Below are 24,808 nucleotides of genomic sequence, written 5' to 3' on the forward strand. Positions count from 1 at the left end.
AGTTGATTCATCATTGACCGTTATCTTTAACCAAAAGAAAAGCCGCTCATGTCCCAACAGCATGAATCTCCACCCGTAAAATGAGGTTAAATAGCGGTATTTGTAGATCAAATTTTCATCGATAATAAAACTGAAAATTATTTCTCAAAGATACTCTCATGATCTAACGGCTCGGAGTTCCCAAAACGAACGCAGCCGTCTCTGCGCCTCGCGAGTGTGATGCGTAACTTAAATCTGATTTGACGGTGGGGCGAACGAAGAACCGACGAATAATCTGAAGAAAACGCGATGTCGTCAGCTTCGGGTGTGCTCGTTCGGTGGCGGGAGGTACCGAAAATTTCCGAAACCCTGCGTGAATGGGCGAACGCGCAAAAGTTGAGGCCGATGGGTGCCGAACGGCTGTCGCAGGGGCAGTCGGATACTCGACCGGTAGAGGAGCTAGTGGGCCGAAGTGCCGGGACGATGCCAGGCGAGGAGGCACTCGGGAGGCAGGGAGGGCATGCGAGCGGAGCAGGAGCAGTTCAGTCGCCGCCATTGCTGGCCCCCCGCGCTCGAATTCGCGACACTCGTGCGTGGAGCCGATTTTCCGATAACCTAAGCTCCCTGCGAGGGCCCCAAGCGCGCCCCCCTGATGCAGAAATACTGCACCGAACTCACCGAAAGATTGTTGAAATCCCTTGACAAGGAATACAATGTAAGTAAGGGAAAAATCTACCGTCACAGCGGGTCCATCCGCTCACCAACGGCTATCGGGCCTCTGTGGCGTGTGCGAGTGTTCACACACCACCACATAGTTACTAAGTTCATCAAGAACTAGTAACATGTACGAAATCATTGGGATTGATGTAACCTTAAAATGCAGCATCACTATGAGACAATAGTATCTGAAAGACTTATATATTCGAAAAATTACCAACTCACCTTGCTGTCTGTCCAGGGTCAAAAGTTTATGGTGCCTACCTTGAACGACTTGTCATTTGACAAAAATGATACAACGTTCAGGATCTATGAAACCGATAAAGTTACTCATTTCTGAGGGTTTTCTCCCTTTGACACCAGCGTTGATCTATGTCCATTGCAAGAGAATGCACTCCGAGTCCACAAACTATATGGTCCTAATTTTTCTACAAGATGTTAGGGTCTTCGGTAACTTGGGCCTCAATTATCCTTGTAGCTATGATAGGATTTTAGGAGTCTCGGCTTATTTCAGTTTTTTGAAAAGTATATGCATTGAAATTGATTTGTGATTTTGCATTTATATCCCTTAGATCTATTAGTTCTAAATCTTTTCATTTGTGTCAATGTTCATAAAGCGTCGATCTGTTACAATAGAGTTTCCATGAAATGTTATCTTGGACTGTGGTGAAAATTTGTTTTTTGAGAATGTGTTATCTGTGATGATTATTTGGTGTATCGACAGTTCGCGATTCACATAAGTGTGATATCCAGATTTTTTTCTATCAGTGCGAAGATGACCATAGGTCTCAAAGTTTCACTAGGCCATTCACACCTTTATTTTTTTTGATTGAAAGATACGAGAATCATGCGTGAATAAATTGTATAAATATGATAGCAGCGGTGGATTTACACTAGGGGCAGTCGGGGCTAGTGCCCAGGGCGGCAAATTTTTTGGGGCGGCAAAATTTAGAAATCTTTAGAAATTTTCTGATGTTCATTGAAAATTCTGGACATAAAGCCAAAGATTTCCTAGTTGCTTTAATACATAGTAAATTGTTTGCAATAGATTAAAGACTTTGATTTTTCAAAAATAAGATGTCAAAAGTGTATAACTTTAAGTAAAATTTCAGTGATAGGGCGGTATTTTTTAAGTGCCCAAGGGCGGCAAAAATTTAAATTCGGCCCTGTATGATAGTATGAATAAAATCGAAGTATGATTATAGTTTCCGAAGAGTAAGCTTCATTTTTGTCACCTCATTTCACTATAGGAAACCAAACATGATATACGCAAAGTGTAAGCTCGAGCAAATACTTGATTTTCTTTATACTATCCTATGAACTTTTTGATTATCTTATGATCTACCCGTCACATACTATTGAGTGAAAAAGATCTTACACCTTCATAAACAGCAATTTTTGAACTGAAAACAAACGCACTGACTGTATCGTTATCAACTATGATTTTCTTTTCAGAATGGAGAATTTGAATACGAGCTGTAACTACATATAGTCTACGCATTACATTTACCTAGAATCCTAAATCCTTTCTTTCAACAGTCATTTCATTCTCCACAGTCAACCTAACGGTTGAAATAATGTTATGACGTACAATGAAAAGATTTTCTCATTGTGAATTTTGACAAAATAACTTTATTTCAAATTCATGATGTAGTTTCTCTGTAGAGTTCAAGTATCGTAAGCCATTATTTTTTAACGCCCATTGCATAATTTCTCCATTGATGAAAAAAAATAGCAATACAGTCCGAGTTATTAAATCATCAATGATAAGTCATAAGATCCATAAGAATGCACTGAGTTTTGCTCAATGTTTTTCAGGTTGTCGATATGGGAGCTGTTGTGGATGTCATCACGGCCCTGGAAAAAACGACGATTACCAAAGAGGTGCTTGAGGTAATTCACGTCAAGTGTCTACTTCAACATTATTTTGGAATAATTATAATTGCAATGAATAGTCAAGAAACGTGCGTGATTGCCTTGTTCCATGGAATAGGTATAATGTTATATGTCATAAAATTTCAATCGCCGATAAAAATATTCTGTAGTAATATACCTAGAGCAGCATCAAATCTGTCACATCGCGTTTTATATTTTCGAAATTTATTGAACAGGTGCAATGTAATAATGAACTAAACTATTATGTTCGAGAAGATATGTTGACTTTGGGGTGTCCTGAACAAATGTTGGGTGTGCACAATCAATTGTAGGATAGCAAAACCTTCCTTTTGTCAACAATGATGTTTCTTAACTTTTTAAAAACTCAAGTCTAAGCCCAAATTTCTCAGATTCATGGCGTGTTACGTGTAAGAACTTTCCTAATCAAGTATTACCGACCATTGAAAGAAGAGTGTGTTTTCTATTGAAAATGGCAACTTTGAGCATTTTCAATGCAATTCGATTTTAGTGATCGACACAATTCTACTTTTTTTCTATGGTCTAAAGTGTCACTACTATACAGAAAACTTGCTCGGAAAATAATGTCGCACAAACAAGAATTTCGGAAATTATGATGTTAAAGTTACTCGCTTTCTTTCTATCTTTTGGTCTTTAACTGAAATTGTTTAGAATATTGAGTCTTACATATTCCTTGACGAAATTATATAGCATAACAATCACATTGTTTGAATTTCTTCTGTACAAACTGAGTAATAATAATTCATTTTCACCTTGATCAACAAACTTTTATTTTTATTGTGTTTGAAACTTACCTTGTGTGCCTTTTGTGGATGGAAATGTTGGAATCGCCCATCCACAAGCAATTATCAATCAATCGTATACATAATGTATTCACAATGATAGAGTGGCATGTGCTACGAAAATAATTGCTAAAACTTGAAGCCCTTTGCTGAGTTTTCTGTTGCCCAACAAGAGAATATTTAGCGTTACAACATAACCATTTATGATTATACAAGTGAATATCAGCAAATATGAGACAAAACGAGAACATGCCAAACGATGAGAATTTCAACTAAAGTGAAATCTGTTTCAGATTTTGGTATTACTTGATTAGATTTCAATCCAACTGAGCAACTATCGCAAGATTATTCACTTTTTGTTTGATATGTTTAAATTACCTAGATGGCATTAACAGCTCTACTTCTATCTGTAGATCACAAGGCTTGGAAAGTATATCAATGAGCTTCGACGTAAAACGAGCAATGATGCTCTGGCTAAAAGGGCTAAGGATTTGGTACGTCGGTGGCGAGATATGGTTTTGCCCTCGGCCCACACCACACCGCAGCCCACACCGGCTGATACCGCACCAGTTGCTCTTAATGGTGCAAAACCGCAAAGTCCAGCTTTGAGGTGTCTAAAGCCTCAGAGTCCAGCCCTTAGGGGTCTCAAGCCACAGAGCCCTTTAATAAAGGATACTACACCATTGAGGGTTTGTTTTTATTCCCGTTTTGATGTGCGGTCGATATATCATTGCTCGAATTTCAAAAGAATCATAGCTGTCGCATAGTGGTGCCTAGAGCAATTCGAATTTAATTTAGAATTCATAATATATTTGGTTAGATTGATTGTGAAAATAATATTTCCAACATTTATAGGTGCTGAGTCCGGCTCTATCGGTGCATAGTGACCGTTCGCACTCGCCACATACAACCCCGAATAAGACGACGATTAATGCGACAACTAATCACAAACCAAACTTTGACGAATCTCCCAAATTTGGACCTGCCATACAGAATCATGTGACAGAAGCTGTCCCGCGCACTCACAGTTCAAACAAACGCCTGCGAAAAGGTGATTCAGAAAATTTACATTCATCCAGGACTCCAGGTGAACCTTTCACAAAGAGGCAGCGTTTAAATGGAGAAAATGTGAACAGTAGCTTAAATTCGCAAGTGCCTAGCCCCCTGTCAAAGGAGCGAATTCCCGAGAAGTCTGTGGAATCTATTGTGGAATTGGAAGTTCCTATTGGACCCAAAAAACGAGGTCGAAAAAAGGGAAGCAAGTCTGTAAAAAAACAACAGCTGGTCGAAGATCATGTTAAAGAAAAGTTGGCCAGCATGTCACGAAATCCAAAACTGAAAACGACCCAAGAATTATTAGCTGACCTCCAAGCAAGAGGATCTAATTCAAATTCGATCGTGACATCTAGTCAGAATAAAAAGGAACCACCTAGTACAGAGGATGTGCTGAGATCTAGCGAACATGTTGCCAAGTATTTGGAATCGCAAAGCGATATCCTGCGAGTATCAGGCGACAGTGCTTTACAAACACGGCTGAAATCCAGTGATAACGACCGTAAGGTATCAAAGTATAGAGATTTTGGTGGCGGCGATACAAATTCTAACCTTAAGTCTAGAGATAGTCCTCCGAGAACTTCAAAAGACCTAACGGTTGAAGAGATTTTAGCGAAGCTGCCTCCCTTAGATTTAAGCTCAATTGTTTGGAGTGATAATGAAGAGGAAAAAGAAGAGGATGTTGGTACAGAGTGCCGGCAGCGTAAGATAACTCCTGAAGACTTGGAAATTCTCCACACGCAGCACGTGGAAGGTCTAAATGGTAACTTTCAGCCAAAGCTATCATCCCTAACTTTAAACGTAGAAAATGATAAAAACGAAGTGTCAAATATGGATGTAACCGATATAGTCGCGAGTGACTTGTCTAACAGTAAAAAGCAAGAAACTCATAACAAAGGTACAGCCATGCAGACTAGTGATAAATATGGCAGTCAAAAGGACACAGAGTTTCGAGAGTGGCACGAATTGCTGGCCCGGTCCAGCTACGATGACCAGACCCTCCACATATTGCCTTACGTTATAATTGATTAGTGATTTTTATTGTCTATTGCCCATTAATTAATCGATTGGTTGATTAAAACTATTTCTATTAAATTTATGATCATTGGTTATTATTATTCTTATTCTTATTCTTATTCTTATTATTAATATTGTTGTTGTTGTTATTATTACTACCACTACTATTACTATTACTACTATTATTATTATCATCATCATTATTATTTCATATTAATATTAGCATTATTATTATTAATTAGATGTATTTTTTGGTTCGAGTAACGAGCTAACCAGTAATGGATACATCTACAATAGACTTCTGAAGCTCATTCCAAGAACGATAGATGTGTTGTAATCTACTATGAAAGTTTATGTCGATGTTTTTTTTTCTTCGAACTTGGTACTGTGCTCTGTTTTTTTATATGGGTATTACATAAAAATTTTCTCGTTTCCAAATAGTTCATGACACAATAAAATATCGTATTCTATCTGTGGAATACAATTACTTTTTCGCGATTTGCTATTCAAATGGATGAGCTACAAGAAGTATTCAAAATGTATGTATTATCGGCACCGAACCCTCGGATGTCGCGAACGGATTGTGAAGGAGCCCGAAGACCTCGTTAAACTTTTTAATATTAAGATTTTTTTGCATAAAACATGTAAATAGTATATCATAGCCCTGAATGATAATTTTAGCAGAAAGTATCCAATATAAATTATTAATTAAAATAACAATGGATTAATCGTAATAAAAACATAACTACGATAGGTACTTCGAACAATACATGACTTGACTCAGCAACCTTATTCAGTGGCTGTGTAATGATATTCAACTAAGATATTTTGTTTCAAGCCCCTAATATAATTTGATCATTAGAAACAAGAACCATTCATATCACATGTGTTCCTTTAAGCAGAAGACTTTAAGCAGAGGAAAATTGAAGAAAAACAACAAAATGTTAGTGGCATATTATAAAATTACTGTGACTCGTAATTTTCTCTGACCATAAGACAAACGCATAGCTGTTACTTCATAGTTACAAGTTATTTGTTGTTATTACTTGGCATTGTAAAGAATTCCCATTTCGTATTATTCTTTCCGGTCATGTATTGTTCGATATATCGATCATATTTAAAAAGGAAGATGATTTAATGCAGAAAAAATCCAAGGAGCAAAATATTTAGTAAAGTACTGCTAAATAATAAAATATGTGCCGAGATTTTGCGCGTGAGAATGATTTTAAACGAACGCTAAAGATATGCATGAATGTTGTGTTGGGTCGAATGGTATACATGTTAAGTCACAGCGAACACCGAGCAATTTAAAGGCATCAAAAGATGATGTTTCTTTGTCAACGAACTATCAGTTATCATGCTAATAGATAAAACAGAAATATTTCAATTACTGGACTCACATAAAATTATAACAGAATGAACTTTTTTTTCTATTTCAAATTAGCAACTCATGAACTACATTACATCTATCAAATTTGTATCCAAACTTTCAGTGTGTATTGCACAAGCCGGCTTGTCCAATTTTATTATGCTACCTTTCAGTGCGGTCAATTATTAAACATTCTGGAGCGCTAGTGATAATCTTTAGATTTTAACTGAAGGATTCATCGAATTGGCTGGGCCAATTTGTTGCCACCCGTCAAAAAATTCCATTTATTACCATGCTCAAGTGCGTTGTTACAAGCCCTCTTTGGCAGTTTGTCTCCACTATTCAATAATAAATGTTGCATTTTTCGATAAGCTGCTCTTAGTTCTTGGTCCTATGAGACACCACATCTAAACTGAACAGTACTGCATAATAATTCATCAACTCGTATGATTTCAGGTAATAAATAACTTGTATACCAGGTAAACAGAAATTGGCTTGGAAATCGGTTCAACGAAAAATTCAGTTACTAAATATTTTTCAATAGCAGTCGACTATACGCGATTTAGGCAATTCGATTGTGCGATTCAAACTAATTTTCTCTTATAGAAATTGTTTACAATTAGCATACAAATTATACTTACATTTTGATGTTCACGAATCATGTGTGCCAATTATTATCTTATTATTTTCACCAAAGAAAACTTCGTGTACGAATGTATGAGAAAAAAAAACAAATCACCGAAATAAAAATGTTATATCGCTGAGTGATGTTGTCAGAATAGTACAGTATTACCAGGTATGCCTTGATGAAAGCATAACTCTTGCGTTTTCTGAATGAACAATTTAAACTAACGAAGAACAATAAAGCTAATCGAAATATAGGACAAATTGTAATACCGCATTGTGTATCAACAATATCGACTTAACGACAATGCTAAACGTGAATTGCCGGAGAGAAGAGACTTCTAGTATTGTTTGACTTGCAATTTCATCATTATAGATGTACAGGGCTCCAACATCTTTGGTGAACTTTGGCTATCTTGTAGAGAAACATCGTCTTTAAAAGCCTCATGAACTATCAAAATACACTTACAGACTATCACTGAGATATATTAATTATAATTGAATAAATATTTTTCATATCTGCAAACTAAAACTTTTCGTTCTCTTTGTCATTTTATTTTTTTAAAATATCGGCTTTTTGAATGCATTTCGCTATTCGGTCTGATTTGATAATGGAAAGAAGTGACCGTAATAATTATTATCTGATGTGTTTCGCCGCAATTTCATATACTTCCTTCTGTACGGGAAAGAAAGTTATGAGCACTTTTTGTTCGAAAATGGTATATTGGTTAAACTTATCTTGCCACTCTTAACTGTACAAATATACAACAATATACGTCATAATCAATAATACTGCAATAATTGCGTGCTATAGCATTCGTCAAAGACATAATGTCTGATAAATGTCTGAAATTGAAAATTATTTACAAGGATTAATTGCCCACCTTTCATCTAATGATGAGTATATTTTGTTGCGTTGAATATTTGACGTTACTTCTTTCTATTTTTGAATTTTTAATTTCTCTTGAGCAACAGACTTCCATGCTTTTGAATGATATTGTCATTACTTTTTCGTGTTTGCTGTAATGTAGTGTATAGGTTTATAAAAACAAAAAAAAAAAAAAAAGGCATTCGATAATATTTTGTGAGGATATAATAAAATAAATCTATTGCTATTATTATCTTTTTTGTTATAGTCTTCCGACAATATCGCCAAAGTAAAGAAGTTCAAAGGTTCGTTGTCACATAATTAACACATATTCCATGCATGAAATAATGTTGGAATTGATTCAAACGTTTATCACTTCTATCAATTGATTAATGTTTTTTGTATTCCTGAATTCCATGAAAAAATGTTTTATTATGTACCCATCGATTCGATAGGTAGAATAGGTAGAAGAATTTGTTGCCTCTACGAAAACTTGTTTTTGTGTCGATACACCTGGTTTATACAGAAAGTACATAACGTCACTTCTGACCATTAGAAAAAATAAATAAAAATAAGAATAAAAAAAAAGACTGAAAATCATCTAGCAACATTATTACATAATGGTTTTTTTTCATAATGATTTCAACCACTGATAATATATTAGTGATTCTAAGATACTGAAAATGGAACTGGTTTGTTTTCATCATACATTGTCAATAAACATAAGCCATTCTGATGGAAATCAGATTACAGGTCGCTTTTGAATGAACCTTGTGGCAATTGAATATCTTTATTTGTAAGTCACAGGCAAGCTAACAAGCGTTGCAACATATGAAATCTCAAATACGTTGCACGAATTTTCTATTTTGCTTGTCGCTGAAGATAAATATTTTGCCAAAGTTTGGATAATCATTAGATTCCATACTCGGTCTGAGTCGTTTTTAGAACGATAAAAAAAAAAAACTAAGCAATATGTTGATCCTCAGAACGTAAGTCCTGTGCCTTTTGTGCCTCTGAATTATGTTGAAATGATCTGGCACCAAAGAGATATGCAATGACCAAATTTACCGTCAAGTAAAATAAAGAAATTATACAAACCTGAAAACATTTTAGATTTTTTAATTTTCAAGTTCTGTTACTGTCAACACTACACAATTAAGCAGTTTTTGCTTTAAAGTTAATGTTCATACTGCTACAAACAACAAATAAAAAAGGGAAATAAAAATTTTTCAATATTTTTTGCAGAAACAATCTTTCAAATAATTTCAAAGTGCAGGCTTCAATTTTGAATAAATCAAGTCTATTTACTCATCTGTTATGCATTTGTTTCGCATTAGGATAAGCAAGATATTTTTCTTGGGCAGCTTATTATTTTATAATTGAAGAAAAAAGAGTTTAAGGTAGGTAACATTTTTATTTTTATTTTACGAATATGAAAATATTTAAAATATGTACACGACTTTGGACAAGGCACTGAGAGTTTGATGTGAACTTAAAAGCTATGTATGTACATATTCATGTGATACATATTTGCGAATAGGGATATTCTAAGACTTAACTAGTTTTCAACTATGTTAGCACGACGTTAAGTCATGGAGAGTGAATTCCAATTTGTGACAGATTGAAACTCAGTCTCAGGACAAAAGTGTCATATGCAAATCTAAGTCTGTTCGACAATACAGAGAAACTAGTCTTATTTCTTCATCATATTACGCACTTAACTGATATTTATTTATTTTTATAACATACCGGATTAACGAAGATAATAAATATGAGGCTCTAGAGCTAGTAGACATAAGCAAAGATTTTAATAAACGCGCAAGGATTCTGAAATCTTTATGTATGAACGAAGGTTTTCACAGAACCAAAAACTAAATCTAAAACAAAAACTAGATGGGGAACAATCTATTCGTCTGTCAACAAGTTGTTCCCAAAGTGATACCGTATTTCTCACTTGTTTGAGTAATGATATAATGAGATATGTATAATCAAATGACGAAACCATTGGACTTTTACACAAAAGATTATCAGGTTTCAAGAATTGAAAGCTGTATTACTTTTCCGACGTCATTGGTATCCTTCAATTGAATGATTAATATCAATAGATGAGTTCAAAGTGTTCAAGGTATTGATGAAGTTGAATTCATAACGAATTTTACATTTCCATATTTTTTTGTGGCAACAGAAAACAATATGGAAAGTAATATGGGAATGATCATGGATCATTAGGTAAACCAAACAGAAATAAGTCATTGTATCACGATCACTAAAGATTTTCAAAAATGTATGGCTGAAAAAAATATGGTAGTATCATCTTATATACTTTTGATACTGATATATAGAATCGATGCTTTATGATGATTGGATATATTATCAAATGATGAAAGAATTCGATTAAAATTTCAAATAAAAACTTATATTTACAGCCTAAACCCCATTAGAGTCCTGCTCCGCTGATGATGATTTCACAAAAAATACTAAATACGCGGTCATCTGGGCGGCCGACAAGGCCTCTTCTTCAGTCATTGGTACTACATTCATGTCATTGTAGTGATACCACTGATTTCCACGTCTTACGTAGCTCGTGTAGTGACCACAGTCCATTGTACCACCAGCATGTGCTATTATGCATATTGGTTCGTATGTATTTGACTCGTTTAATCCATCAATCCTAGAAACATTACATTATTAGTTAATGAACAGTCGGAAAGTGTAAGATGTAGTCGGTCTGTATATTATGGTGGAATACCTAAATTAGCTAGTTATCCATACTTACAGAAGTGTCGCACCAAGATCCAAGTTCTTTGGTATCTTGATATCTGTGCTTATTTTTGCAAATATCCCCTCACTGGACATTCCATATCTTTTCACCTGCAGCGTCAGAATATTTGGTTGGCGTCTGAACGTAGTACGCATTGTATGGGCATCGTGCTTACAAGTTCCACATGTTAGATGTCTATCTTCTGGTGCAAATATATTTTCTACTGCATTTTGTAAATCGATTGGTGAGAGATTATCATCATCAAACGGGATGTCGACAAAGAGCATGAGATTGTCAACCTTCTTCTGACGATTCTTTTTACAACCCTTGCATGTGTAATGTTCCATTAAATGAAGTTGGAAGTTTTCGTCAATGGGATTTTTGTGGCAAATCGTCTCATCATTTGTTGGAGCAAGTGGTGGGGTGTGTACTTTATAAGACGGATCCGAAGGGTTTGACAATTTACGTAGCTTTGGGCTCAACAAATCTTGAATACTGTGCGTGAAAATTTGTTGTCTACTCTTTGGACTTTGGGTAGAATCTCCGAGGCTATGGCTTCGTTTAATGCCATTATTCTTCGGAGTAGAAATTTCAGCCAAAGGTAACCTTTTGTTGGGGGTTTGCGGTAACTTTACTACTTTCTGTGGTTCTTGTTGATTTTTTGGAATATTTTCCATTTCTTCAAAATTATCTTCAGCTGAAATTAGCTTTCCTAAGTCGGACTTAACGTGATTTAGAAGGATCATCAGAAATTCAGATACATCCTGTTGACGCTCTGAGGGGTATGTTTCGTCGAGTACCCCAAGTTCTTCCTTCAATAATCTGTAAATCAAATTGTAGCATAAATTGTCAACATCTTTGTACGCATTTTGAACAAAAGAAAAAAAAAAGGTCAGCGTGCGGTGCCGGTATCTCTGCAATTCGAGTGAATTAGCATTACACACGCGGGCCACGTTGCATTGTGGCGTCATTCTGAACTATCTATTTTTCAGGCAATTTTTAAGGCAAATGTTTTTGGGTATAAGCTGACGTATTTTGAGCTCAGAAATCCGAGTCTGTTAAATGAATTAATCTCAATCTATCTATTGAAATGATTGAGTTATCGCCAATTGTTTGCTTTTTGGCATCAGCCTGTTCGAATAGAGAAATGAATAGGATACTTTGAATATGATGAATGTCATCTGGGTGGCTGTGCTCAATCGAATTAAACTTTCAGAGAGAAATGAGAATTGAATTTAGACAAGTGTACATGAATACCGCAATGAATTTTTTTGCGTTGGTTTTGCATATTAACATTAGACCATAGTTTTTTGATATGCAAAATTATCCTGCATACACTTACTTTACAGTCTGATACGCCTTGTCCCTTCCAGTGACACCCTTCATCCAATGTATTTTTGTCAACACCAGATACTGTGTCAATTTTGAACAATTCCGAAGGTCGTATCGATGGAATGTGTTGAACAATGGCATAGCGAACAATGCTTGTAGAGTTGCATTAAGCCAACATCTGTTTTCCCCGGGAGGATTGGGAAAGCCACTCATGTGATATGGCTCCTGCAAATCGTTCTCTGCTATCAACATATATTCTGGTGTTTCTAGTTTGTCTATATGTTTGTCACTATCCATTAAAGATGAGACGTTTTCTTCATCTCTATTCCCATTCCATGAACTTAACATTTCCTGGGGCATATCTGACGTATCAAAGTTATGATGGATCTTACATATTTCCTGGAGATTCGGCACAGAAGGATTTGCAATTACGGCAACTTTTGGGTTGAGACTTAGACCAACATTACTAGTCAGCTTTGGTTTTGCACAAGTATTTGCGATCGAAGGAATGTTGTTAGACTTTTGTGACGAATTTTTCAGAGTATCAAGTGCAATCTGCACTTTTTTTGAAAGTGAATTTGCTGAGGATGTTGGTTTACTCGCTGTTCTGCGAAGTTGTGGTTTCATCTGAGCAGGTGATTTCTGGTAAAATGATTTACTGTTAATCACAATCGTTTCTTTTCTGTTATCAAGACGGACTGCTTTGAAAGTATCGAGTTCAGTAAATTTTGTGGATCGAAGAGCCTGATTTTTCAAAGCTACAGTTTCAGGACTTGCAGGTTGGCTTTGCTGTTGCATATTTGAGATGACACTTTCAGATGACTCTATGACTTCTTTGAGGGAATCAGGTGGGATCAATAATACTTCAAATTTTGAAACATTCCCATCGATTTCAGATTTTTTTTGAATGCTCTTTCCATCTATACGCCTTATGCTGATTTCATCGGAATTAACAAATGGTAGTAGAGAGCAAATCTTTGATCTTGCTTCGATATCTTCAACTTCTTCATTGTCAAGTATTGATTGTGAATTATTGTGTACTTGCACTGTCAAGAGAACGTCGTCTTTATCACTTTCATTATTAATGTAATTTGTTGTTTGAAGGTTGACTTTTTGTGCAGCATTAATATGCAACTGGTTGTCATCATTACTGCCAGTATTTTCCACGGTATTTATAACCTTCCTTATTGGCGTCAGGGTGATTTCAGCATTATTGAGGTTCAAATTCGAAGATATATCTTCTGAAGGACTATGTATTAATTTTTTTCTAGCGCTACATGGTCCTTGATGGGTACGTCGACGTTTTGGTGATTGAGTGACGTCTGGGCTCCATGGAATGCTAGTCCCAACTGCTGTTTGAAAAAAAAATAAGCACTGAACTATGATGTGAAACGAAAAAAAATTTCGGTGTTGCGTGAAAATGTTTCCTAATTGGGGACAATAGAAGAGTGAACTTGACAAAAGAAATCAGTTGGACTAATAATTTTACATCCAGTATAGGTTTGTGATAAGATGAAAATCCGGATGTGTGCACTGAAGTGGGCAAGCATGTGCATGAGCATGAATGGAATGACATTGTTTGCAAAAACACTTGAAGGTTTGGAAGTAGTAATGAATGCTCGAAATTGTTAGAAATTTGTCACAGCTGGAGAACAACAGGACGCAAAAATACAGTCAAAATTCAAAGTCACATGGTGTATGCAAGGTGCTGAGTAGATTGGGGTCATCGTCAATATGGCATTAATCAAATTACTCAAAGACGTGATCCTTGCAAAGAATGTGTACTATCGGACGATAATTGTTATCATGAAAAATGCTGACTGACCCACTCAAGTGATATTGAGGTTAGAAGTCTGTATACGTACAAATATTAGATGTGCTTGAAGAAGGTCCAGGAGTAGTCGGCCTCATACTCCGGTGGACCGTTGCCGCAGCTACGGTTATCATCTTTGGTGATCAGATATTGCTAAAAGTGATAAAAAACGAAATGTAGTCACGGGTTTGGATCACATTGAGACATGCTGTTCACGAACTATCGTAAAGCCTAGAATTGAAAATATCATCAACTCGAGCGTCACTAAGAGTAATCAAGCTTTGCATTACGAATCTGCTCAGTTTTACTTACAATCTCCAGTGATAATTGTTGAAAAATACTAACGCACAGGGCAGCCGGCTACAAGCAACGAGCGTGTGCCTTTTGGCGCCCGAAACTGATGCTTTTTTTTCCACAATATTGGCGGGAAATACTTTCCAACAAGAATTCTGGGATAGATGGAATCGGCCAATTGGTAACTAGAAGACCGTTGGCCATAACAAAATTGCTTATGACGTCATTTCTTGCGTCCCGCTACCGAGACCATAGAACAAACATTGCCGTTGTTCTCGCTCTCAACTTTTCAGGGCATGCGCAGGAAGCCCGAAAAATAACGCGATCTGCATTGACTTCGCGGCAACTTCATTGTTTACTGAGTTGTGTATTTTTGTTGAGGCAGTAATGTTTAATCTCCCTATCACAGAATTCAAAACACGAAAAGATAGAATAAAGCTCCGAGGGCAGAAATGAGTAGGTTGAGGGTAGCGTAGCGTGATAAAAAAGATGGTGAAGTGCGTTATTTGTGATGAACGATAGAAGAAGGGAGTCAAAGAAGTTTCGTTTCACGTGTACGTATTGTTATTGTAGACCTTCATCGTAGGCGTTTTGTCATGTTATTATATTTCCTACATGTAACATGCAGGTTCCCTAGCCGCAGCTTCCTTCCCTGTAGCTTCCTTCCCCGCCAAAATTTTGAGCTACGGCTTCTGAAACCAGATGCTTCTCCATCTGTTGACCTATGCGTCGAGAGAATGGAACGGAATGAAAAATTAAAAGTATGCAACAAGTTATAAGTGGAACGAAGTGTCTGTATAAAAACATTGTGGAAATTAATCTAATTTTGATTTGCAGAAATAATGTACCGTACTGTACTGTAACCTCTTGCTGAAGTCTAATGAACAAATGACGCGACGATCAACCTGATCAGCTGGCTATTATTGCTCAATAATAATGATTATAATAAATTCTATTTTCCTATCTCTAAACTATACATATAGGTACTCCGTGACATCCCATTTATCTGTAAATATACTTGGCGCTACCACATCCACGGACCATTCAAAGATGGTAAACAGTTGTCAATGGAAACCCTGGATTTACAAAAGAAGCCTTTGATACTATTAAAGCTAAAACAGCATCGAAAAAGGTGATGTGTAATTTTGTTTTTTATGAAACGGCAATACGTCAAAAGATTGAGTTCAATGGTAAAGATTACATAGGATTTGTTCACATGGGAAAATATTTTGAGCATGACCGTTTGCAATTCACCAAGCAAAACAGGAAGTCAACTAATATAATAACAAGTATTCATGGCAGTATTATCTAAAAGCTCACAGAAAGTTCCGCTCATCTATTTCTTTGTTGATGGCATAACCCGCGCTAAGTTACTGAAAGGTTTCGTGAAACAGGAGTAAAGATATGTTCTATAACATTTGACAGTGCAAGCACCAATAAAGCAATAATAATGGAGTGAGGTACTTGTCTAGAAATACAGAATTTGAAACCATAGATACTGTATCCTATAAAAAGTTTTTGTATTTTATGCCTCACATTGCACAATGTGGTATGCAATGCTTTTAGTCATTTGAAAACTGTGAACACATCCAAAGGAGGAATCATCAGCTGGAATTACGTACAAAAAACACAAAAGAGAGAACAGGAAGGATTACAAACTGATACAAAACTTGCAAAGAGGCACATACATTTTGAAAACGAGAAATTAACGTCAGGCTTGCATTACACTACAAGTAATAGAGTTTCTAGGAATCAACCTGACGAGATTGGTGACAAAAATTTCCAAGGGTCTGCACCTATGGCTGTGTTCTATACATATTTGAAGCTTTTGACATGATAAACTGTGGCACTAGATTTCCAAAGAATCTAAATAACCTACCACTTCAAATGAGCACAGAAGCAATTCAGCTTTTGTACAAGACTGCGATTCATATATTTCTAGCCTTTGAAATCAGATGGTGTGTTGCTTGTTGCTGGCAGACATCACACGGGATTTATGGGAATCATAATAGCTCTTACAAATGCAATTGAACTTTACAGAACTCTATATGCTCAGAGTATGATACAGTGTTTCTTGACCTTTGAAATATTCCAAGACCATGTGAAGACATTCGTTGGTGCAGTTTGAGCCTGTGGTGGTTTCAACACAATCGACTATGCCGACAATTCAAAGCTGCAGATACTAAAACTCTCATACTATATCCAAAGAGCATTGAGTTTGAATAGGTTTACTTAGGATGTCGGTGAATATTTCATTGGATTTGTAGTCAGAAAGTTGAAGAGAAAGGTCACTCGTGTTGAGTGTATCAATCAGCTCGAATATGAACAAACAACAAACTCATTTGTTTGACTGAAAACTAGGGGTGGAATGATACAGCCATCACAGGATGTGACATACATCTGCAATTGGACAGAGAGGGTAATCCGCCAATACGGCACATTCGTAATAGGATGCAAGGTATTTATCCATAATGCAGTGAAACAAATTGTTTTTTAAAATGTTTCCTTGGAGCTGCAAGAGCATGGTTTGCAATAAGAACTTTTTAACGATCACCGCAATCAGCTAATAAATTTGGTAGTTAATTCTTACATTGGTATACAATTCCATCACATTATATAAATACTGGAGTGGCTGATGAGAGAAAATGGCATAAATATAGTAGTCTTATTCAATAACGAGTAAAAGTAGTGTAATTGCAAAAGATTCTAATGTTTTTTTACTTGTAGCGAAGTCTGTTCCGAAATAAATATTTTATGCGCATGTGCCGAAAAGTTGAGACAGAAAAATTATGGAGGATGGAAGTAAGGAGGACCATCTTGTATGAGGGATCACTTGAAAAAGTGTCCACTTGTATTCAGAAAATTATTGTTCGAACACTCACCGAAATAGCGCTAGTGTAGCAAGTGGAAATGACATGAATTTAGCAGTTATAAACAAAGTGAAGTGTGCTGGGTTAAAAAATGTAATATTTCTCTTGACTTCTGTAGTTAAGAATGCAGTATTTCAAATCTCAACTATTTACGTACCCAACTATAATTTAGTAAATAATTTAGAAACTGCTGAAATAACGTACGTACATAGTGATTTGTTTTTTATGAAATTTGGTTGATACATCTTTGTTATTTTAATGCTTTTATTGTTGTTAATACAAACAGAAAAAATATGGAAGCAATGGGAAAACTTTGTTCCGTGAAAAATTGTCCAAGTGGGCGAAAATTAAAAAGCAAAGAAATTTCAATTGATACGTCTCAACCTCTATCTTTTCTTCGACCAACAGTATGTATAATCAATTTCTATTAACTGTTTAAAGATACTGAAGTCAAAATATAACAATTTTATATTTTTTATAATAATTGTCAAAAAAGTTTATGAAAAAATTATTATTCAAAACATTTATTGAAAAAAGTGCTATTGTGTAAAATTTTTTTGTCATTGTTACTGATGAATTATAAAAATTACAAAACATGTCAAATATCTACTAAATTAGGTATCTTATTATTTTCTAAATTAACAGATTATAACTTTCGTAATTACCTAGATAAATCAACCAATTAGTATTTTTTTTAATTTTAACTTACAGACGCCGTGAAAATTAAAAAAATGGAATATGGCTTTGGGCACAACAATGAAAATAACTGAGTATATTTGTCACCTACATTTTAAAGAGGAGGACATCAAGATGTACGAAACGTTCAATATTAAAGGTGACATTACGATTCTTCCTACAGGCAAACAAACATTACGAGGAGCTCTTCCAACAATTGAGCATCAGTTTATCTCTGTATCAGCACATGAACTCCAAACAAGTGTCGTCAATAAATCACAAAACGTGCATTCTAATCAAAATCAATCAGAAAACAAACGGGGCCACCTAACAGAAGAGCATCATAATTAACATGAGCACCAAGAATTGTTACTTGATCAGGGAGTTCCTAATAATTTTATTTTGTGTGATTCAACAAACTGAACACGATTTAGATATACCGTAGTTGAATCAAGAAACTCCCGATGATGTACAGAATGATAAAGAATCTGATGTAAATTCTCTATCAGCAGAGAAATTTTTGGAAAATATAAAATCTTCACCGCTGCCGCAAGGCTGGATGTATTTCGAAAAACCAAAAGGGCTAGAATTTGGGCAGATAAATCCAACAACTATGCAAATTTCAAACCGTCTACAAGTAAACAAGGATTCATCTATTACTGTAAGTATATGGAAACCTAAATGTTCTAGTCATTGTTTTTATAATAATAATTAAATGCAAAAATATTTAGGGCTATTTTTTTTACCAATGAAGAGTCGAATATAAATGACAATATTAGTTCTTTCAACAGTATCTACGATTACTTAAAGTTAGTAGAAAGATGGCCAATATGCGTTGGAACTCAAATTGACAATAACAAGTAAGATTGTTTTTTATAGTAATAAATGAGTCAACTGCTACGACAAGTAAGATTACAAGTAACTTTTTAATAATTACATTAAATTTTAGGTTTTCAAAACTTTGTAAGGGTGTACTTGTTGGTGATGATTCCTATGAAAGAAATCAAGCGAATCCAAGATGTAAATCTTGTAGAATTTTACGTCATCGTTTACAGAACTATAATTCAACTTCAACTGTTTTAGAAAGTACAATTGCTCAACAACGACGTACGTACTTCTAATCTACACAAACGATGTAAACGATGAAAAGAATGGTAAGTTATTTTAATAATTGTTCTATACTAACAATTGAGTTATCAAACTCAATAAGATGAGAAAATTATTTTTTTTTCGACGCTAATGAATTTTACGGTTTATAATTAATACGAAATCTAAAATTCGGTGATGATTGTCTATTTTTTATATTGAAAGAAGATGTACAATTAAACGATATCTTTTTCTTTCAACAGGGAAACCATACTATTTGTACTCTTCCAACGGCAATATAGTATATTAAAGCCTGATTCTATCCAAGATACGTACAATAATTAAGAATATTTTTCTCAAACAATGTTCACAAATGTTGTTCATTGATCGCCACTCATTCAGGAGTTCAGTATTATTAATATTAGTTATTTCAGTCCGCAACTAATGTATAGTGCATTACATTATATGTATAATGAAAATAACATGAAATAATATGAATTGTAATTAGGAATAATGCCATAACCATCATTTTTGAAAAAACTTTTTTGACAGTGTATTTCTATTAAACAATCATATGTCTTAATATTATATTGACTAAATAACGAGACAAATGTTTGTTAAAGGATAATTGCTTATTACCATACATATATTTTACGTTGAATTTTCAAATGAATTTGTATATTAATAGTTTCGTTAAAGTAGTTAATACCTTTGAATAAAATTTGAACATTTATCTTACTATCGAAGTATTGAAAATTTGTACAAATTTGAATTTTTAAATATTTTAATTCCTGAAAAAGCAGAATCTCATGTATAATTTGTATTTCCATTTACTAAATTTGATGCTACTTTTTTAAGACGAGCTAAGAGACCAGTCCTCCGCAGAAGTTTCGCCTCCTTCGACGAGGGACAGGGTCGAACTCTCGAATCTCGATCTGCTGTCAGCAGCTTCCGGCCTCAGGCGGCGCATGCGCTGAAGGCTTAGTTGATATATTTTTTTTCAACTATTTTTCCAATTTTGTTTTTCGTATTTACAGAAAACCGGTCACTAACAATAATCCTGAGTAGATGATTCGTAAGCTACAAACGATTGCACATAGATTACATTGGATTTGGTAAAGATTTACGGCAGGGAGGGGCCAACTTCACAAAATTCCCTAGGCGATTTTGTTTTCGTTATTATTAACGAGTGATTAACTAACCAACGTCGGAATTAGCACTACAATCAACTACAAACGAACTACAATCGATTGTGATAAGAATAAATCTAATCCGGGGAGATGAGGGGCTAATTGTAAGTATATGGAGCTCAGAAGTTTGTAGATCTTGATTTTAATTTGATCGAAGCTATGTCTTCTCGCACACCTAGAGATCCCTTGCATGCAGAAGGAAATTGTCGTAAAAAGCAAGTGAGTATAGTTATTTGATGAAACATAATAATTAAAAATTCAAACGTTGTAGGTTTGATTGATAAATTAAAACTTGAGAAAGTTGTATAACTCAACTGCCATAAAACTTTGTTCAACACAAAAACTGTCAGGTACGTACTCAATGCCAAACGATTATTTTATGTTTCTGGCTTCATCAAATAAATTTTTTTTTGTCAATTTCTTCGGTGGAGAGTATTTTTAAAAAAAATTTTGATTTTTTTTTGTTTGGTGTTGTTGAATTTGTGGTCTCTTTTGCATATAATTTATTTACTTTCTTAGCATGTAATATTGGTAATAAGTTGGTATAGAGACCAATAAATTTGTACAATTAATAGTTGATTGTCTGATTGAAAGCGTTGAAACTCATCCAAATCACACATTTTTGCAGGCAATTTTGGAATTTCTGCTATTTCTTTAAAATTGGGAAAAGCTTGAAAAGAAAATACCTGTGTCAAAAAGTACTTTGATTGGTTTGAAAAAAACTTTACGAGCTACACTTCAAATACTGGACATGCTTAAAAACGAATGTGGATATAAATATTTAATGACAGCTACGTTATCACAGGATCCTTCAAAGGTACGTAATAATACACAAATAAACATAATACAACTATTATCAACGGTATTTGTCATTATGTCTATTACACAATTATTGATTTTTCATTTCAGAGGTTTTTTTTCTGTAATGCGACATTCGTGTGAAGGGAATGATCACCCTGATTCAAAAATATTCGCTCAAGTTTATCGATTTGCATCTACGTTTTCACTCATACGTTTTCCGAAAGGTTGTAATGTTTCTAGCGACAATCTTTTGAAAAATGTAATGAAACCTGATGAAGTTTCAAGTTCTTCAAATCAAGAGCGAGAATCATGGCTTCAAAACATCGATGCCATTCTAGAAGGTACTGAACCGCAAGTGGAACGTTCTTCAATAGTTGAGGACCACGATTATAATGAGGCTGTAACCAGTGATACCGTGCAACCATATATTGCTGGTTACATAACTCGCAAAATCCATAAAATTGTAAAATGTACGGATTGCTTAACAACTATACATATGAATGCAGTAGATGGTCAACGAGTACAAAGAAATGATGTAATCCATAAAATGAATATATATGGTGGACTCATGTATCCTAGCTACAAGTTGTTCGAATTGACCAAGCAATTAGAAGAGTGTGTTTTGAGAGCTGTAAGTAAAGCTTTAACAAATGTTGAAACCATAAGTCAAATAACACACGAACTTAACGAGGAAACTCTCATTAAAGTTGGGTGCTTTTAGCATCAAAGAGAGCTAACGGTTAAGATAATTGATGTTTATATCGTGATGCGGGCTCATTTTTGAGCGAAGTCAGAGAATAAACGCTATGACGGAGCTAAGACAAAAACCAAAATGAGCCAAAAAAACGCCAAATTACATACACGAACGCTGTTTAAAAAAACTGTATCTTATATCGTTAAAAATATAAACTTTTATTCATTTATTGATATTTTAATATATTGTATTATTAATAATAAATATTTCTTGATTGCCTGTTAGACCAGTTTTGGTGACTTCTACATTCAAATAATTATGAAACCTCTATAATATTTTTTCAGCACGCGATTATTGAGTATTTGCATAAAAATGATTTTGCCCTAAAAATGTGATTAACACGTTCTTCAATAAGTAAAAGACTTGGGAAAAAAATTCAAAATTAATTTAAACGAGTAATTTTTAAATAAATAAATCAATAAAAGTGGTCCTAAATGATAAAAAAAAAAGTCACGTGATGCGAGACGGGTTGTGGTTGGTTTGACGTCATTGTGCATATATCAGCGCGCTTATTTAAATCCATATTGAGTAGTAAATGGTATTTTTCAGTGTTTAAGAAGTTTAAATTAAGTTTCTACAACTTTATTACTTTAAGTTTCATTATATTTTATATTTAATGTAAGGATTCACTTAAAGTATTAAAAAAAATTGATAATGGATTTCGCGGATAATTTTTCTTAAAAATCTGAATAATTAAATAGTTCTTGATTATTATAATAAATAACTCTACAAAACGTATTTTCTAAACAACAATCTCAACAGCTGATTACACGTGCTCAGAAAAGTATACCGCAAAAGATTGGCGCCAACTATTTCAAACAAAATATGCACTATGACGTCACATACGCGAGAGGGAGTTACTTATTCGTTTAAATTTGGACTATTTTTTATTTATTAAATAATTTAAATATTTACGGAGAAAAAAATCAAAAAATTCGGAAAAATTCTACAAACTTAAAAAATACAAAATGTTAAGAAATATAAAAATCTTGCAAATACCCATTTTTTAATTTCGGTTATTATTTGATACTATTTCATATTTGCTATTTACAAATAATTGGGGTACTTAGAAATACTGTATAATTTTATTCCATCTTCATGTTTGTCTGTATGTTCTAATAATTAAAAAAAATGCGCTGTAACAAAGCAGAAATTTTTCTTTCCTTTTTAAATTAGTATCCCACTCTAATAATTTGTTTCGCTCCTTTCAAAATTTTTCCATTTGCTACTATAGCGCCACCTTAATTTGCTCACGTTCAACGGACACTTTTTAATATACTGAGATAGTCCTCCTTACCCTTACTTCTACCCACGGACATGGGAAATATATTTTATGTGTCCGTGCTTCTACCCTCCACATGAAAAATACATCGCTCTTTCAATCCAATGGCCTGTGTGCCAAGAAGGTTGCAATCACTGATATAAAGAGACTACGTTTTAAATAGGGCTTGCAATGATCTACCAAAGATCGGTGCACCGTAGCACAGAATAAGGATTCTGTGGCCGTAGGCCGGTCGTATATTCCTGTTCATAGTCGTGGTCGGCCAGTATTTGTTCGGTCAAGTTCAGACGAATAATCAGAATTCACGTGGCTGTGCACTCACCTCTGCAGTCTGTCGTCAATCCATCACGTAGCATGGCTTGTTTGAAGTAGTCACGTGCTAATATTCGTATTTTATCTTTTTGCGTTTCATATCAGACCTGCTGATGGATTAACATCAACAATCAGGCTCCAAGTCTTGAAAAATTCAGAATAACTGAAATTTTCAGATGGATCAACTCGAGTTGAATATTGATCAGATCATTGACAGCAACATAATGTTAAAAACATCGGAGAGAACTGACAAGGAATCTGTAATGGAATCTTCCTTGAAAAAAAGGCCTTTAAATGTACAATAATCTTTTGAGAATCATCAATCAAGTCAAATTCACACACTTTCAGGAACTGAACTTGTTCTAAATTTTATATCATAACAACCAACAACTGTAGGTATTTTTGTAATTTCTTAATAATAAAAACTCGAATTTGCAGCTGCAAGATCTGGTCAGTGACATAAATCTAAGGTGTGATGATACTGAAGCCAATTTCACCTTAGGAGATATCTCTGAAAGTGAAGAAATCTGGGTATTGGATGTGCCTAAAACGGTCAGTGATGTTGCCTAACACAAAATTGAAGCATATTACTTTACACTTTTTGAGCACAGCTGCAAATACATCCACATAGGTCAATCAAAGTCGCCATCTATATCTGCTTTATATATTTTTTTTGTAACATTAGATCAACCCTAAAAACTTCAGAGGACAGACAATAAAACTTGGGGAAAAAAACAACTTCGAAATTGGGAATGATATGTACGAAACATGTTCTCTTCGAAGTCATGATGCTCAATACTTATCTCTTGTTTTTAATACTGGTACACAAAAGAGACCTTATAAAACAGGTAATTTCTGCTAACACCATTCTGCCATCAAAAAGTACCCTGTAAACCATCATGAGTTCTAATAATTTCATTGCTTTTGTAGTTAATGTGAAACCAACAGGATTCTTGCAGATTCGTCAAAAGCTCAAACGTGTTCTGAATGTTGATTTGGCATCGCAAAAGAACGCTGGCGTTCCATTTCCCAGGAATCTTAAAGTCAGACACCCTTTATTTGGTCATGACTACAGTGGAAAACTACTTCCAGCTCCAAAGAAAAATAGGGCGTAGAAATTGATTTCTCAGAATTCTCCGTTCAGTTATACATCTTATACTAAAGATGACAATTTAATACTTCTCTCATTATTTGTCTTATCTCTGCCCATACATACCGCGATCCTTTCCGCAAACTCTAACAAATACTGTTGACAAGCTGTATCTGGTTTTTCCGCAAGATCGGGCCATAATGCAAGGACCTTATCGTATTTTTC

At 34.8% G+C, this 24,808-nt stretch overlaps 4 protein-coding genes across 31 annotated transcripts; 3 read left to right on the plus strand and 1 right to left on the minus strand.

The window, feature by feature from the left end:
* The first annotated feature begins 225 nt into the window (after positions 1–225).
* Positions 226–9,428, plus strand: LOC105692839 (mediator of RNA polymerase II transcription subunit 26). The gene is made up of 4 exons (XM_012412326.4): positions 226–694; positions 2,515–2,589; positions 3,806–4,081; positions 4,248–9,428. The coding sequence occupies exons 1-4, from the start codon at positions 632–634 to the stop codon at positions 5,475–5,477; spliced, it is 1,644 nt and encodes a 547-aa protein (XP_012267749.2). The 5' UTR covers positions 226–631; the 3' UTR covers positions 5,478–9,428.
* A 289-nt stretch (positions 9,429–9,717) lies between these two features.
* LOC105693037 lies at positions 9,718–14,684 on the minus strand. Its single transcript, XM_012412686.3, has 5 exons — positions 14,542–14,684; positions 14,282–14,382; positions 12,427–13,768; positions 11,100–11,906; positions 9,718–10,994 (listed from the first exon to the last, which is right to left on the minus strand). The coding sequence occupies exons 2-5, from the start codon at positions 14,361–14,363 to the stop codon at positions 10,751–10,753; spliced, it is 2,475 nt and encodes an 824-aa protein (XP_012268109.2). The 5' UTR covers positions 14,364–14,382; positions 14,542–14,684; the 3' UTR covers positions 9,718–10,750.
* On the plus strand, positions 10,883–22,123 carry LOC105693038. 24 transcript variants are annotated; one of them, XR_007277973.1, is made up of 13 exons: positions 10,883–10,959; positions 13,110–13,264; positions 13,521–13,584; positions 13,688–15,284; positions 15,361–17,593; positions 17,680–17,800; positions 18,105–18,228; positions 18,578–18,729; positions 18,800–18,928; positions 19,018–19,222; positions 19,418–20,694; positions 20,973–21,161; positions 21,254–22,123. XR_007277973.1 is itself a non-coding variant. In XM_012412036.4 (3 exons), the coding sequence occupies exon 3, from the start codon at positions 21,270–21,272 to the stop codon at positions 21,864–21,866; it is 597 nt and encodes a 198-aa protein (XP_012267459.2). In that variant the 5' UTR covers positions 20,616–20,694; positions 20,973–21,161; positions 21,254–21,269; the 3' UTR covers positions 21,867–22,123. The 24 variants fall into 24 exon arrangements, 1 of the variants encoding a protein (XP_012267459.2); XR_007277977.1 differs by having other exon boundaries at positions 10,885–10,959; positions 18,105–18,729; positions 19,418–20,448; positions 20,502–20,563; XR_007277976.1 differs by having other exon boundaries at positions 10,885–10,959; positions 18,105–18,729; positions 19,418–20,448; positions 20,524–20,563.
* A 1,040-nt stretch (positions 22,124–23,163) lies between these two features.
* Positions 23,164–24,681, plus strand: LOC105693050. Of its 5 annotated transcripts, none has more exons than XM_020856383.3 (5): positions 23,164–23,305; positions 23,670–23,789; positions 23,932–24,045; positions 24,179–24,341; positions 24,424–24,681. In XM_020856383.3, exons 1-5 carry the CDS (start codon positions 23,258–23,260, stop codon positions 24,606–24,608), a joined length of 630 nt encoding a protein of 209 aa, XP_020712042.2. In that variant the 5' UTR covers positions 23,164–23,257; the 3' UTR covers positions 24,609–24,681. The 5 variants fall into 5 exon arrangements, with proteins under 5 accessions (XP_020712042.2, XP_048509778.1, XP_048509780.1 ...); XM_048653821.1 differs by having other exon boundaries at positions 24,442–24,681; XM_048653823.1 differs by having other exon boundaries at positions 24,453–24,681.
* The last annotated feature ends 127 nt before the right edge of the window (positions 24,682–24,808 follow it).

The sequence above is a fragment of the Athalia rosae genome, chromosome 4 (assembly GCF_917208135.1).
Source record: "Athalia rosae chromosome 4, iyAthRosa1.1, whole genome shotgun sequence".
Taxonomy (NCBI): Eukaryota; Metazoa; Arthropoda; class Insecta; order Hymenoptera; family Athaliidae; genus Athalia; species Athalia rosae.

What these genes read in the sequence shown, in the direction of transcription:
- LOC105692839 (XM_012412326.4), top strand. Translation starts at nt 632, where the DNA reads ATGCAGAAATACTGCACCGAACTCACCGAAAGATTGTTGAAATCCCTT. An exon ending in CCCTTGACAAGGAATACAAT is followed by an intron (nt 695 to 2,514) that starts GTAAGTAAGGGA and finishes AATGTTTTTCAG; the next exon opens with GTTGTCGATATGGGAGCTGT. An exon ending in TTACCAAAGAGGTGCTTGAG is followed by an intron (nt 2,590 to 3,805) that starts GTAATTCACGTC and finishes TTCTATCTGTAG; the next exon opens with ATCACAAGGCTTGGAAAGTA.
- LOC105693037 (XM_012412686.3), bottom strand. Translation starts at nt 14,363, where the DNA reads ATGATAACCGTAGCTGCGGCAACGGTCCACCGGAGTATGAGGCCGACT. An exon ending in TTCAAGCACATCTAATATTT is followed by an intron (nt 13,769 to 14,281) that starts GTACGTATACAG and finishes TTTTTCAAACAG; the next exon opens with CAGTTGGGACTAGCATTCCA. An exon ending in AAGGCGTATCAGACTGTAAA is followed by an intron (nt 11,907 to 12,426) that starts GTAAGTGTATGC and finishes TTTGATTTACAG; the next exon opens with ATTATTGAAGGAAGAACTTG.
- LOC105693038 (XM_012412036.4), top strand. Translation starts at nt 21,270, where the DNA reads ATGCGACATTCGTGTGAAGGGAATGATCACCCTGATTCAAAAATATTC.
- LOC105693050 (XM_020856383.3), top strand. Translation starts at nt 23,258, where the DNA reads ATGAAAAATACATCGCTCTTTCAATCCAATGGCCTGTGTGCCAAGAAG. An exon ending in ATGGCCTGTGTGCCAAGAAG is followed by an intron (nt 23,306 to 23,669) that starts GTTGCAATCACT and finishes TGAAATTTTCAG; the next exon opens with ATGGATCAACTCGAGTTGAA. An exon ending in TGAAAAAAAGGCCTTTAAAT is followed by an intron (nt 23,790 to 23,931) that starts GTACAATAATCT and finishes TCGAATTTGCAG; the next exon opens with CTGCAAGATCTGGTCAGTGA.